General features: G+C 45.0%; 1 protein-coding gene across 3 annotated transcripts in view; it reads right to left on the minus strand.

The window, feature by feature from the left end:
* The window catches only part of LOC140538904 (arf-GAP with Rho-GAP domain, ANK repeat and PH domain-containing protein 1), a 19278-nt gene extending 6080 nt beyond the window's left edge, over nt 1–13198 (minus strand). Inside the window, exons 1-14 of one of the 3 annotated variants that reach the window (XM_072661447.1) lie at nt 12828–13198; nt 10988–11085; nt 10843–10901; nt 9503–9707; nt 8808–8894; nt 7552–7686; nt 7372–7432; nt 4978–5098; nt 4635–4792; nt 4363–4469; nt 3258–3457; nt 2929–3014; nt 2575–2757; nt 2298–2463 (exon numbers count right to left, since the gene is read on the minus strand). In XM_072661447.1, coding sequence (XP_072517548.1) covers nt 2298–2463; nt 2575–2757; nt 2929–3014; nt 3258–3457; nt 4363–4469; nt 4635–4792; nt 4978–5098; nt 7372–7432; nt 7552–7686; nt 8808–8894; nt 9503–9707; nt 10843–10901; nt 10988–11085 — 1666 coding nt within the window. In that variant the 5' untranslated portion in view covers nt 12828–13198. Of the gene's footprint in view, nt 1–2297; nt 2464–2574; nt 2758–2928; nt 3015–3257; nt 3458–4362; nt 4470–4634; nt 4793–4977; nt 5099–7371; nt 7433–7551; nt 7687–8807; nt 8895–9502; nt 9711–10842; nt 10902–10987; nt 11485–12827 lie in introns of those variants that run through there. The other 2 variants (XM_072661445.1, XM_072661446.1) reach the window with 2 other exon arrangements.
* Between the last annotated feature and the right edge of the window lie 2051 nt (nt 13199–15249).

Consider the following 15249-nt stretch of genomic DNA (forward strand, 5'->3'; position numbering starts at 1 on the left):
AGGAGTAAGGGTATAGATGGGTAAAGGTATAGAGGAGTAAGGGTATAGATGGTAAGGGTATGGATGGGTAAGGGTATAGATGGGTAGAGGTATGGAGGAGTAAGGGTATGAATGGGTAAGGGTATGGATGGGTAAGGGTATGGAAAGGTAAGTGTATGAATGGGTAAGGGTATAGATGGGTTATAGGTATAGATTGGTAAGGGTATAGATGGGTAAAGGTATAGAGGAGTAAGGGTATAGATGGGTAAGTGTATGAATGTGTATGGGTAAAGGTATAGAATAGCAAGGGTATGGAGGAGTAAGGGTATAGATGGGTAGAGGTATGGATGGTTAAGGGTATAGATGGGTAGAGGTATGGAGGAGTAAGGGTATAGATGGGTAGAGGTATGGATGGTTAAGGGTATAGATGGGTAGAGGTATGGATGGTTAAGGGTATAGATGGGTAGAGGTATGGAGGAGTAAGGGTATAGATGGGTAAGGGTATAGATGGGTAGCGGTATGGAGGAGTAAGGGTATAGATGGGTAAGGGTATAGATGGGTAAGGGTATGGAGGAGTAAGGGTATAGATGGGTAGAGGTATGGAGGAGTGAGGGTATAGATGGGTAAGGGTATGGAGGAGTGAGGGTATAGATGAGTAGAGGTATGGAGGAGTAAGGGTATAGATGGGTAAGGGTATAGATGGGTAGAGGTATGGAGGAGTAAGGGTATAGATGGGTAAGGGTATAGATGGGTAGAGGTATGGAGGAGTAAGGGTATAGATGGGTAAGGGTATAGATGGGTAGAGGTATGGAGGAGTAAGGGTATGGATGGGTAAGGGTATAGATGGGTAAGGGTATAGATGGGTAGAGGTATGGAGGAGTAAGGGTATAGATGGGTAAGGGTATAGATGGGTAGAGGTATGGAGGAGTAAGGGTATAGATAGGTAGAGGTATGGAGGGGTAAGGGTATAGATGGGTAAGGGTATGGAGGGGTAAGAGTATAGATAGGTAGAGGTATGGAGGGGTAAGGGTATAGATGGGTAAGGGTATGGAGGTGTAAGGGTATGGAGGGGTAAGGGTATGGAGGAGTAAGGGTATAGATGGTAAGGGTATGGATGGTTAAGGGTATAGATGGGTAAAGGTATAGAGGAGTAAGGGTATAGATGGTAGAGGTATGAATGTGTAAGGATATGGAGTGGTAAGGGTATAGATTGGTAAGGGTATAGATGGGTAAGGGTATAGATGGGTAAGGGTATGGATGGGTAAGGGTATGGATGGGTAAGGGTATAGATGGGTAAAGGTATAGAATAGCAAGGGTATGGAGGAGTAAGGGTATAGATGGGTAGAGGTATGGATGGTTAAGGGTATAGATGGGTAGAGGTATGGAGGAGTAAGGGTATAGATGGGTAGAGGTATGGATGGTTAAGGGTATAGATGGGTAGAGGTATGGATGGTTAAGGGTATAGATGGGTAGAGGTATGGAGGAGTAAGGGTATAGATGGTTAGAGGTATGGAGGAGTAAGGGTATAGATGGGTAAGGGTATAGATGGGTAGCGGTATGGAGGAGTAAGGGTATAGATGGGTAAGGGTATAGATGGGTAAGGGTATGGAGGAGTAAGGGTATAGATGGGTAGAGGTATGGAGGAGTGAGGGTATAGATGGGTAAGGGTATAGATGGGTAGAGGTATGGAGGAGTAAGGGTATAGATGGGTAAGGGTATAGATGGGTAGAGGTATGGAGGAGTAAGGGTATAGATGGGTAAGGGTATAGATGGGTAGAGGTATGGAGGAGTAAGGGTATGGATGGGTAAGGGTATAGATGGGTAAGGGTATAGATGGGTAGAGGTATGGAGGAGTAAGGGTATAGATGGGTAAGGGTATAGATGGGTAGAGGTATGGAGGAGTAAGGGTATGGATGGGTAAGGGTATAGATGGGTAGAGGTATGGAGGAGTAAGGGTATAGATGGGTAGAGGTATGGAGGAGTAAGGGTATAGATGGGTAAGGGTATAGATGAGTAGAGGTATGGAGGAGTGAGGGTATAGATAGGTAAGGGTATAGATGAGTAGAGGTATGGAGGAGTAAGGGTATAGATGGGTAAGGGTATAGATGGGTAGAGGTATGGAGGAGTAAGGGTATGGATGGGTAAGGGTATAGATGGGTAGAGGTATGGAGGAGTGAGGGTATAGATGGGTAAGGGTATAGAGGGGTGTGGATTATAGTCTGCGTTCAGAAGCTCACTGTAAGTGAAGTGCTTAATTAAATGAAGAAATCTGAGGCCGCTCTGGGCCGTAATGGGATTTCCTCAGAGAAGACTCTCACCAGTGAACTCGTTGTGTCTCAGGAGCTCCGTCTGCAGGGCCTGTCCGGCGGCTTCAGCCAAGCTAATGGCTGAGGGACCATGAGGGTCAGTTATGACCTTCGCCCCCGAACACAGCAGACACAAGGTCTCCTCCACATCTACACCACACACAACCGCACACAGACGCTACACACCACAAAGAACACAACACACAGAGATCTGAACCCCTTCCACTGCATGAATCCCATCAGTCATACATCATTAACGTCTGCTCTTCAGGAATGTGAGCGGTCTGACCTTATTGAGCAGGATCTGGTTGGAGATCAGAGGATGGGTTTTGCGGTAAAGACCGCTGCAGTATTTAGCTTTTATAAACGCCTCCCGCTCTTCCTGACCAGCATCAGGCAGGATCTGCTCCGCAGCCGGCACGTTATGACCCCACACATTATTAGCAGCTTTATTTCCATAAATTACAAACAGCTGTGGAGAAAAACTCACACTTTAATTACTGTAATAAACAAGATTCGCCACTATGACTTAACCAGTCTCTACATTTTTCCATTAAATATGGTAATTATGGTAATCTGTATCAGCAGCTTTTTCAAACACAGTTTTTGTCAGAGGTGTCGGTCCAGGGAGAGCTGAACTCACTTCGATCAGAGGCTCTGTCCAGACTTTACTGTCCAGTTTGAGACTGCGCACTTTGGACCTGTTGCTGCCCATCGATCGATGCACTCCTGAAGAAGAGGAAGCTGGTCAGAAAGCTGTCAGTAAGAACAGCCTAGACTAACCTGTGTCTACACTTAGCTTATAAACATACATGCACACGATTCAGACTGCAGGAGGCTGCTACTGATGTTCTAGATATGTTCTAGATAACAGTGAGTCATACAGTGCCAGAATCAGCGGGTGTGAGGAGAGGTAACTGAATTTGGGTTTGGGGGATTTTCTGTTAATCTACAGGTGTGCTACAGGCTGACCTGCGCAGGCCTCACAGATGACCACCAGCAGATTGATGGACGCCCACTCAGGGTTGGAGCTCCCACAGTCGGCACACACTTTGTTCCACGGAGTAGCCCACAGGCGCAGCGCCACCTCACTGCAGGACAGGGCACTGCGGATCACCTCATTCAGCTGGCTCAGCCACACGGTCAGATCCTTTGAGGAGTCCACCGAGAAACTGAAACAACACACACACACACACACAGTATCTGATTCAGTATCCACTATGAATGATTCAATATTTACTATAAATGATTCAGTATCTACTATAAATGAATCAGTATCTACTATAAATGATTCAATATTTACTATGAATGATTCAATATCCACTATGAATGATTCAGTATCTACTATGAATCATTCAGTATCCACTATAAATGATTCAGTATCCACTATAAATGATTCAATATTTACTATGAATGATTCAGTATCTACTATAAATGATTCAGTATCCACTATGAATGATTCAATATTTACTATGAATGATTCAATATCCACTATGAATGATTCAGTATCTACTATGAATCATTCAGTATCCACTATGAATGATTCAATATCTTCTATGAATGATTCAGTATCCACTATGAATGATTCAGTATCCACTATAAATGATTCCGTATCTACTATTAATGATTCCGTATCTACTATGAATGATTCAGTATCCAGTATGAATGATTCAGTAGAATCATTGATCCACAGAGAGGATGTATACAGCTCCCTCCTCATTGGCCCAGTGACTGAAACGATTCTGCTCAGTTTCAGGGAAGTGCATTCTCTACGTTTCGGGTCTGCTCTACAGGCGGTTTGGAGGTGATGGATTCCTCTCAGTTAGAACAGTCCTGAATTTCTTGACTCGGCTTACAGAGCTGTGTACGGCTGCACGTCCAGAAGTATTCAGATAAACTGTACCAAGGATTTTACCATCAGTCAAAGAAGGTGTTTCAACACTGTAGTTCATTACTGACCTGCTACTGAAACACTTACAGGTCACAGGTCACTAGCAGACCAAGGTGAACTTGTCTGGGTTCTGGATGATGGCTACTGATTTTACACATTGATGAAAAGATTAACTCGAGGACTCACTTAAATGTTTTATATGGTGTAATGAGGCTGAAGCCGTGCCGTCCTGTCGGCTTCACAGAGGCAATGTTCATGGACACAAGGGTCGTCCCCAGACCCAAATTAAAGTCCTGAGAAGCAAAATCAATATCCACAATGAATTACTCTGTATTTACCGACCTTTCAGAATACATAATGAATTATTCAGTATCCACTACAAAATATTAAACCTCCCCTATGATTTACTCATATTCAGTGTCCACTATGAATTGCGTGGGCAGGTTTCGCTGCTGCACCTCTTTGCTGTTGTAAAGCCACAGGTTATGTCCGCAGATGGCAGCGTACACTTTGCTCCGTGGTTCTTTCATGGTGAGAGGGCCGTGGTGCTGAGACTGAGCTGGAGCCTCTCTCCCTCGGGAGGCGTGGAGCGATGTCACCCAGCCTTCCTGTACAGCTGTGGGCAGAGCATTCACCACAACATCAAAAGCTCAGTGGACCAAACAGAGACCCCTGAGGAGCGCCTATGAACTACAGGTGAACATCACTGATATTTTAGACAGTGCTCTCAGAGACACACTGCTGTGTAGCCTGATGTGAAATCAATGATCTGATTAAAAGGCCAGACTTTGGGCTGCTCACCTTCACTGTGAGCCATGAACTCGAAGTGCTTTTTGCGGAAGTATATGGAGAAGCGTCCTCTGTCCTGCTGACGCACGTTGGTGATGCTCGAGACGTGGAACACATGCTCCGTAAACTTGTCCTGCAGCACAGAGAGCAAGCAGAACGTGATGCTATTCGACAGCGAGGAATCTGCAAACTGTTCCACTGAATTTACTGCAGCTTCAGAACGGGAAGAACCGGTTCTAGAGCACAGAACTCCTCCCCCTACATTACCTTCATATAGCCCGAGACTGACTGACTACACTGGAACTGAATCAAACTGATATTTCAGATGTTTATAAATTTGAAAAAAAACTGGAGAAGTTGAGTGTGTTTACACCATTATAATACACACACACACACACACACACACCTGCTTAATACTGTACGACTGTCACTGAATACGAATGAGACACCAACACCAACATAACTACTGTACTAAGTGTAATCACAGTAACTGGTGGAGCACAGTGGGTAACACCACCGCCCTCCAGCACTCCACCACTCCACACCAGTAAGAGTTCCTGAACAAGACTCCTGACTCTACGTTCTCCTACCTGTGGAACAGATTCACCTGTAAGAGCTTTGAATAGAGAATCAGATAAACACTGTGGATAAACAGGTGTTAACTTACAGTACTTTTACCTCTGATACTTTTACCGAAGTACAGATATTAATAAATCATCTTTACCTGAACTGATCCACAGTGAACTGATCCACACTGAACTCAACTGATCTCCACTGAAATGATCCAAACTGAACTGACCCACAGTGAACTGACCCACACTGAACTGATCCACACTGAACTCAACTGATCTCCACTGAAATGATCCAAACTGAACTGACCCACACTGAACTGACTCACAGTGAACTGATCCACACTGAACTGATCCACACTGAACTGACCCACAGTGAACTGACCCACCGTGAACTGACCCACAGTGAACTGACCCACAGTGAACTGACCCACACTGAACTCAACTGATCTCCACTGAACTGACCCACAGTGAACTCATCCACACTGAACTGACCCACACTGAACTGACCCACACTGAAATGATCCACAGTGAACTGACCCACACTGAACTGACACACACTGAAATGATTCACAGTGAACTGACCCACACTGAAATGATCCACAGTGAACTGACCCACACTGAACTGACCCACACTGAAATGATCCACAGTGAACTGACCCACACTGAACTGATCCACAGTGAACTGACCCACAGTGAACTGACCCACACTGAACTGATCCACAGTGAACTGACCCACAGTGAACTGATCCACAGTGAACTGACCCACAGTGAACTGACCCACACTGAAATGATCCACAGTGAACTGACCTACACTGAACTGATCCACAGTGAACTGACCCACAGTGAACTGACCCACAGTGAACTGACCCACACTGAAATGATCCGCAGTGAACTGATCCGCAGTGAACTGATCCGCAGTGAACTGACCCACAGTGAACTGACCCACACTGAACTGATCCACACTGAACTGATCCGCAGTGAACTGACCCACAGTGAACTGACCCACACTGAAATGATCCACAGTGAACTGACCCACACTGAACTGATCCGCAGTGAACTGATCCGCAGTGAACTGACCCACACTGAACTGATCCACACTGAACTGATCCGCAGTGAACTGACCCACAGTGAACTGACCCACACTGAAATGATCCACAGTGAACTGACCCACACTGAAATGATCCACAGTGAACTGACCCACACTGAACTGATCCACACTGAACTGATCCGCAGTGAACTGACCCACAGTGAACTGACCCACACTGAAATGATCCACAGTGAACTGACCCACACTGAACTGATCCGCAGTGAACTGACCCACAGTGAACTGACCCACAGTGAACTGACCCACACTGAACTGATCCGCAGTGAACTGATCCGCAGTGAACTGACCCACAGTGAACTGACCCACACTGAAATGATCCACAGTGAACTGACCCACACTGAAATGATCCACAGTGAACTGACCCACACTGAACTGATCCACACTGAACTGATCCGCAGTGAACTGACCCACACTGAACTCAACTCATCTACACTGAACTGATCCACACTGATCTCCAATGAACTGATCCACACTGAACTGATCCACAGTGAACTGATCCACACTGAACTGATCCACAGTGAACTGATCCACACTGATCTCCAATGAACTGATCCACACTGAACTGATCCACAGTGAACTGATCCACACTGAACTGATCTGTCTCCCTCTCATCCAGGTCGTCTGCTGAGTGAGGTCGTAAGGTCACGATCATGTTAAATATCAGTGATCGTCCAGCAGTGAATCATCTGACCTCTTCATTTACTGCATTTGATCATGTGATTAACTCACTGTGCGTTTCTTCCACATCGACATCAGCTGACCATCAAACGTGGTCCACAGCACATTGTGTCTGTAACACACACACACACACACACACACACACACACTATCAATAATCACAAACCACTTCTGTCCAAGGCATTAATAATACGGCTGACTGAGGTGTGGGAGCAGTAAGGCGGTGGTTACTTGCGGCTCTTCCATACGTCCAGCCAGCTGGAGCGCGCCACAGCGCTCTCTCTGTGGTTGGGGTCCGGAAGAGCGCTACCTGATCCGGCTGAGGCTGAGGACTGTTTCCTGCGGCTGACCCGGATAGTAGCGGCTCTGTGGACGAACGGAGACACACGGACAGAAGACCAGGTAAACAAACAGCCATAAACTCCGAAACAACAGAGAACACAGAGAACTGAGAACACAGAGAACTGAGAACATAGAGAACATAGAGAACACAGAGAACTGAGAACACAGAGAACTGAGAACACAGAGAACTGAGAACATAGAGAACATAGAGAACACAGAGAACTGAGAACACAGAGAACTGAGAACACAGAGAACACAGAGAACACAGAGAACTGAGAACACAGAGAACACAGAGAACTGAGAACACAGAGAACTGAGAACACAGAGAACACAGAGAACACAGAGAACTGAGAACACAGAGAACTGAGAACACAGAGAACACAGAGAACTGAGAACACAGAGAACACAGAGAACTGAGAACATAGAGAACACAGAGAACCGAGAACATAGAGAACACAGAGAACCGAGAACATAGAGAACACAGAGAACTGAGAACACAGAGAACTGAGAACACAGAGAACACAGAGAACGGAGAACACAGAGAACAGAGAACACAGAGAACACAGAGAACACAGAGAACGGAGAACACAGAGAACTGAGAACACTCTGAAAGCAGGTGTTTAGCAGCTCTGAGACCGTTCCCTCGACCCTGTGCTCTCAGGTATGAGGCTTTATCCTCTAAACAGGTGTGTTTGAGCCTCAGTTAGCAGGAACACGCTCTGTGCTGTTTAGCCTGATAGCTAACTTATCTAAGCCTAGACAGCTGGGTACCAGTCCAAACCCAGCAGAACCAGTCTCTCTTTCCTCTGCGGTTTAACGCTGTGTCTGAAGGGTCAGTCTTCTGTAACATAGGGCAGAGAAATGCATCCCAGGCTCTGGAACGCTGCTACTATGTAGCTAATGTTTACATTTTGTCATCAGTCATTTAACAGAACAGCTCACAGGGGCCCCCTGGAGGCTTGGTCCCCTGAGAGTGTGTGGAAAGGGTTCAGTTTTTGTTTTAGTAATTAAAAAAGTAAATAAAAAAGTAAATATCTATAAAATCACTGCACGACATATTAATTATTATTATAGAATGATTATAATGCTTACATATTAATTATGTCATCACATCATTACATGTTGCTCAGTAGTGAAGATCTTACCGTGGTTTCTTGGTTTTAGCAGGTTTGGCTGGGACAGGGGTGTGTAGCGGCTCGTTCCCATGCTGAGTGTTAGCTGCCTGAGGCTCACTGAGGGAAATAAGGAGACTGAGCTCAGTTTAATGAGAACTCTCCAGGGTTCTCCAGAGGTTCTAACAGGCCTGCATCTGCAGCAGACAATCAACAAACACCAGATTACTAAAGCACCGCAGAATAAAGGAGGACCAGCAAGTTCACAGTGCCCACAGCGATGGATCTACGCTACATCTCTCAGTACTGAAGCTCATATTTAAAAGCTGGGTCTGATCAGTGTGGACTGAGCATCACGGGGAACATCATCACGGCTGCAGCTGAGAGGATCTCCTCTCTCAGAAGGAGCTCAGAGCATCAACACACCATTCAGTATACAGCATTCTTCACCAGCGGCTTCCACCGGCTCAGCCAATCAGATTACACACAGATACGGACTGAGGAGAGACGGCTCTGCTGTTCTGTCCGGATTTGAAAGAAGAATTAAGGTCAGAACTGTAAGATCTGAATATCTTTCTTAGTTTTTTCTGTCGTTTTCGAGCAACACTTAGACAGCTGCGCCACTCAGGAGCACAGACCTCAGGTCTTCAGGCAGCTGACTGACTTCTCTAGGCTCTAGTTTCCGTGGGCTGATCTCAGGGGTGCTGAGGGTGCTGAATTGTACCCACGTGGCTGTGCAGGTGGAGGTGTGCTGCTGGCTGCTGGCGGGTTCGTGTGGGTTGAGAGGAACTGGACTCAGAGGACCCTCATCTGACGAATCTGAGGAATCGGCTTCTATAGACGCAAAGCAGGGCGGCAATGTGGGCCTGGAACTCGCTCCAGACACTCTGTTGAGGTTCACCTCACAGCCGCCGTTCAGCTGGTTCTCGGTTTCTGCTGGGAGAGAGAACAACATTCCTCTGTTCAGATAATCAGATAATCAGCTGATCTCCTCCACCATCAGAACATTCCCACCACTATCTCCACGCCAGCACACCTCACATACCTCACTGTTCACCCACCCACCCACCGCCTCCACAGCCCAGCCCAGCCCAGCCACAGTCTGTCCCTCACTGCTCCCCCTACACTCCATCAGTTTAGAGAAACCTGCGCCCCTACTCACACAGCACAGGAACCAATCCTCCACACCAAACAAACTTCAGACAATGCGGGTTTATCTGCTGAATTTCACAGCCTTCCCACCTCAGACCAAACCTGCATCAGTAAAGCTTCCATTCCTCACTAGTTTTGGAGTCTCCGCGGCTCCAGGGCGGGTGGGGGCTAAATGAGTGAACAGGATGAACGTGACTGGGGTTAACTCTTTCCACGATGCTGCGTCTCTTCTGTGGTGTTTGATCAGTGTCGGGACTGTAAAGCAGAGTTCGTGCTGAACTAGAAGACAGAGACCACCTGATCACAGGGTGGCATCTCCACTACGTCAGTTATACAGGCCAATAACCCAGACTCCACAGTGAGGCTGCGGGGTTAAAATAACAGCCTGAGCAGCGTGACTCCACATCTCCAGCACCTGAAAAACCTGTCGATTCTCAGAACCTGTGTATTCCTGTCATCACGAGGCTGAGAGCGCTGAGGACCTCCTCCTGAATGTACAGTCAGCAGCGGCGTTTCTGGTTCTCCAACATTTCCAGAGCTTTTCTTAGCTGTGCCGTCATCAGGCCGTCTGCGCTGAAGTGCTTTCATGTGATTCACCCCAGTCCATCAAAAGACTCGGAACCTCCCCCTTTACCTCAGTCATACACTCTAAAAAGGTTCTTCAAGGGTTCTCTTTTTAAAGGCAGCGGTTCTGTGTAGAACCATGATAAAAGAACTGAAGTGGTTAAACCTTAAAGGTTCTCTGCCTGGTTCCGTACACTGATAAAAGATAGTTTCACACAGAACCCTTTAAAATAGTTCTTCACAGCACCAAAAAGGTTCCACTCTCATGAGGATGTAAAGAACCCTTTCTCAGCACTACAGACTATTATGCTGCTCCTGATCACGTGTATGACGACAGGGTCTCACTGCGTACCTTCACTGTGGACTTCAGGCTTCCTGCTGTTGATCTCCGGTCCATCCACTGAGAAGGTGCTACAGGACGAGCAGAACACACACTTCAGATCAGAACTGTTCTGTTTGGGAAAGCAGATGGCGGAGGATTGGGGACGTTAGCTCACCTGTCAGTGGAAGACCTCTGTAAGCTCCTGTCCAGCATGTACCGGGATCTGGGCTTTGGCACCGGGGCAGCCATGCCAGTGCGGGTGGGTGAGGGCATCTACACAAAGGTGTTAAACACTTAGTTTAACAACGTGGATCAGAACCAAGAGACTTCTGTATCCAGTAGTTATTCTTCAGTATCCGCTATTAATAATTCAGTATCAACTGAACTTATTCAGTATTTACTATTAATTATTTTGCACCCAGTATGAATGATTTAGTACCTAGTAATAATTATTCAGTATTTACTGTGAATTATTTAGTATCCAGTATGAATCACTCAGCACATGTCTTGTTCAGTACCAGCTATGAATGATTAATAATCCATTATGAAGTATTTAGAATTCATTATTCATGATCCAGTATGTAATGACCAGCATCCACTATGAATTCTTTAGTATATAATACAAATTAAACAGTTTTAACATGACTGAGTATTCAGTATGAGGCATTCAGCATCCACTATGAATTATTTACTACAAATGACTACACATTATTCAGTATCACAAATTGTTCAGTTTCCAGTGGCATTATTCAATAATTACTATGAATTAATTAGCACCTAGTACAAATTATTCAGCGTTTAATGTAAATTATTCAGCATCATTTCCACTATGTGCTCAGTATGAATTATTCAGTATCTCACACAAATAAGTGAATATCTAGCACATACCATTTAGTATCCACTACATCCTTTTAGTATTCACTGTGAATTATTTTGTACCCAGTATGGATTATTTAGTATCTACTAATAATTATAACTACTTCTTCAGTATCCAGTATAAATCATTTCACACCTATCGTTCAGTATCTCCTACAAATGAAACACTTTCTATGATAAATCCTTCAGTAATACTAAGACTTCCTCAGCATCACTCTTCTGTCTACAGTATGAATGTGTTTAAGGGCCTAAATGTTCTTCATACAACCCTAAAACCCAACCTGTATACAGCGGAGCTGGAAGGTCTAACCGCTCTGGTGTAGCTCTGTAATCGCAGTGTAAACACAAGGTCGGATCAGGAAAATCTTTTTTAGGACCGGTCCAGGTACACTCCTTAAAACACACTGGTCAAAGGTGAGCAGACTGCCACTGATCTGTAGAGGCTTCCTACGCAGAGGCAGTAGAGCCACCGACAGCATGGTTGCGTAATGAAGTAGAGACTGAAGCAGGAGTTAAAGTGGCTTAGCTGGGTACTGAGGTCCTCTGTAGAACCTTATGGGAACTTCTAAGAACATCTAGCATCAGACCACCAGGCTGAGACTGGCCTGATGTTGGAATTGTCCATTCCACCTTAAATGGTTCATGTGCTACATTCTGGCGCTTTGGGCACAAGCTCCATGTAAGGTGGAGCGGACACTCCCAATTACAACCCAGAACGTTTCTCACATTTCTGGAACATTTTAATGTAGAATACGCCCCTAAAACTCCAGAGTAAGAGCTGTGAGCTACAGGAAATCTCTCCAGAAGCTGACCCGACCCAGCAGAACCCAGTCAAACCCAAATACTTAATCAGAACCTACAGACCACCTAAAATTAACCTGAGGAGACCCTCTTTAACAATATCTTCACCAAAGTTCATCTCCAGTCCAACTACCTGAACTTAGGTAAACACAAGCCACCCGCTGCTCACCTGTGGTCAGGTGTCATTTATAGTATGCTAAGTTTAGCACCTGGACAGGTAAGAGCGTGAAGCTAATCATAATCACCTGGACAGGTAAATATTCTGTTACGAAAAGAAGAAAGAACCCCCCTCAGGTGGTCTTCAGAAACGAGGAACACCTGGAGGTGCTGAGGCTTACCTGAGGAGAACCGCAGTGAGTGTGTGTGTGTGAGTGTGTGTGTGTGAGTGTGTGTGTGTGTGTGTGTGTGTGTGTGTTGATAGTTGAATGAAGCTGGTTTCTCTGGCCGAACCGGTTGCTCTGATTATCTCCACATTTCACACAAATGCAGGAAGGAAGAATAAAGAAAAGTCCAAAAGGAGGAACTCCCTCAGCACGCGCCAGTCCATCCGTTCACCGCCCAGCCGGCAGGCGGCGCCACTGAGCAGCTTTCACGTTCCGCATGGGTGACATGATGAAGTTAATCGATTACTCTGATTAGATTTATGTGGAAAGCTGTTTTAGTTTTTGGCATCATAAACTCACATATTAGCATAAATTAGCAAAATCATTAGTGTGTGTGTGTGTGTGTGTGTGTGTGTGTGTATAAATAAAGAAATTAACTGACATTTATTAAAAGGCAATTAACATTTTATATGGTATTTCATATAGAACAGTACAGTATGGGTATAGTATAGTACTGTATGGTGCAGTACAGTACAGTATAGAGTACAGTATATTGTAGCGTAGTGTAGTACATAATAATATGCTATATTACTAATTATATATTGTATAAAATGTACTGTACTGCACTATACTGCACTATGCTACAGCATATTGTGTATACAATATTCTACACTATATTGTACTGTACACTGTAGTACATATAGAATATTAATGATAATAATTATAACACATTAGCATAATTGTTAGCACTAGTAAAAAAACTGGGGTCTATATACAGAACACTGTAGTGTAGTACTGGGGTCTATATACAGAACACTGTAGTGTAGTACTGGGGTCTATATACAGTACACTGTAGTGCAGTACTGGGGTCTATATACAGTACACTGTAGTGTAGTACTGGGGTCTATATACAGAACACTGTAGTGTAGTACTGGGGTCTATATACAGTACACTGTAGTGTAGTACTGGGGTCTATATACAGTACACTGTAGTGCAGTACTGGGGTCTATATACAGAACACTGTAGTGCAGTACTGGGGTCTATATACAGAACACTGTAGTGTAGTACTGGGGTCTATATACAGAACACTGTAGTGCAGTACTGGGGTCTATATACAGAACACTGTAGTGCAGTACTGGGGTCTATATACAGAACACTGTAGTGCAGTACTGGGGTCTATATACAGAACACTGTAGTGCAGTACTGGGGTCTATATACAGTACACTGTAGTGTAGTACTGGGGTCTATATACAGTACACTGTAGTGCAGTACTGGGGTCTATATACAGAACACTGTAGTGTAGTACTGGGGTCTATATACAGAACACTGTAGTGCAGTACTGGGGTCTATATACAGTACACTGTAGTGTAGTACTGGGGTCTATATACAGAACACTGTAGTGCAGTACTGGGGTCTATATACAGAACACTGTAGTGTAGTACTGGGGTCTATATACAGAACACTGTAGTGCAGTACTGGGGTCTATATAGAGTACACTGTAGTGCAGTACTGGGGTCTATATACAGAACACTGTAGTGTAGTACTGGGGTCTATATACAGAACACTGTAGTGCAGTACTGGGGTCTATATAGAGTACACTGTAGTGCAGTACTGGGGTCTATATACAGAACACTGTAGTGTAGTACTGGGGTCTATATACAGTACACTGTAGTGTAGTACTGGGGTCTATATACAGAACACTGTAGTGCAGTACTGGGGTCTATATACAGAACACTGTAGTGTAGTACTGGGGTCTATATACAGTACACTGTAGTGTAGTACTGGGGTCTATATACAGAACACTGTAGTGTAGTACTGGGGTCTATATACAGTACACTGTAGTGTAGTACTGGGGTCTATATACAGAACACTGTAGTGTAGTACTGGGGTCTATATACAGAACACTGTAGTGCAGTACTGGGGTCTATATACAGAACACTGTAGTGTAGTACTGGGGTCTATATACAGTACACTGTAGTGTAGTACTGGGGTCTATATACAGAACACTGTAGTGTAGTACTGGGGTCTATATACAGAACACTGTAGTGCAGTACTGGGGTCTATATAGAGTACACTGTAGTGCAGTACTGGGGTCTATATACAGAACACTGTAGTGCAGTACTGGGGTCTATATAGAGTACACTGTAGTGCAGTACTGGGGTCTATATACAGAACACTGTAGTGCAGTACTGGGGTCTATATACAGAACACTGTAGTGCAGTACTGGGGTCTATATACAGTACACTGTAGTGCAGTACTGGGGTCTATATACAGAACACTGTAGTGCAGTACTGGGGTCTATATACAGTACACTGTAGTGCAGTATGAAGTATAAAGGATGGTAGAGCAGTGAGTTTGGACTCCTGGTTTTGGCACAGGAAACAGTGTACTCCTGCCCTCTAGTGGTTGGATAACACCATAACACCTGAACCGCAGT

This window comes from Salminus brasiliensis, chromosome 18, assembly GCF_030463535.1.
Source record: "Salminus brasiliensis chromosome 18, fSalBra1.hap2, whole genome shotgun sequence".
Taxonomy (NCBI): Eukaryota; Metazoa; Chordata; class Actinopteri; order Characiformes; family Bryconidae; genus Salminus; species Salminus brasiliensis.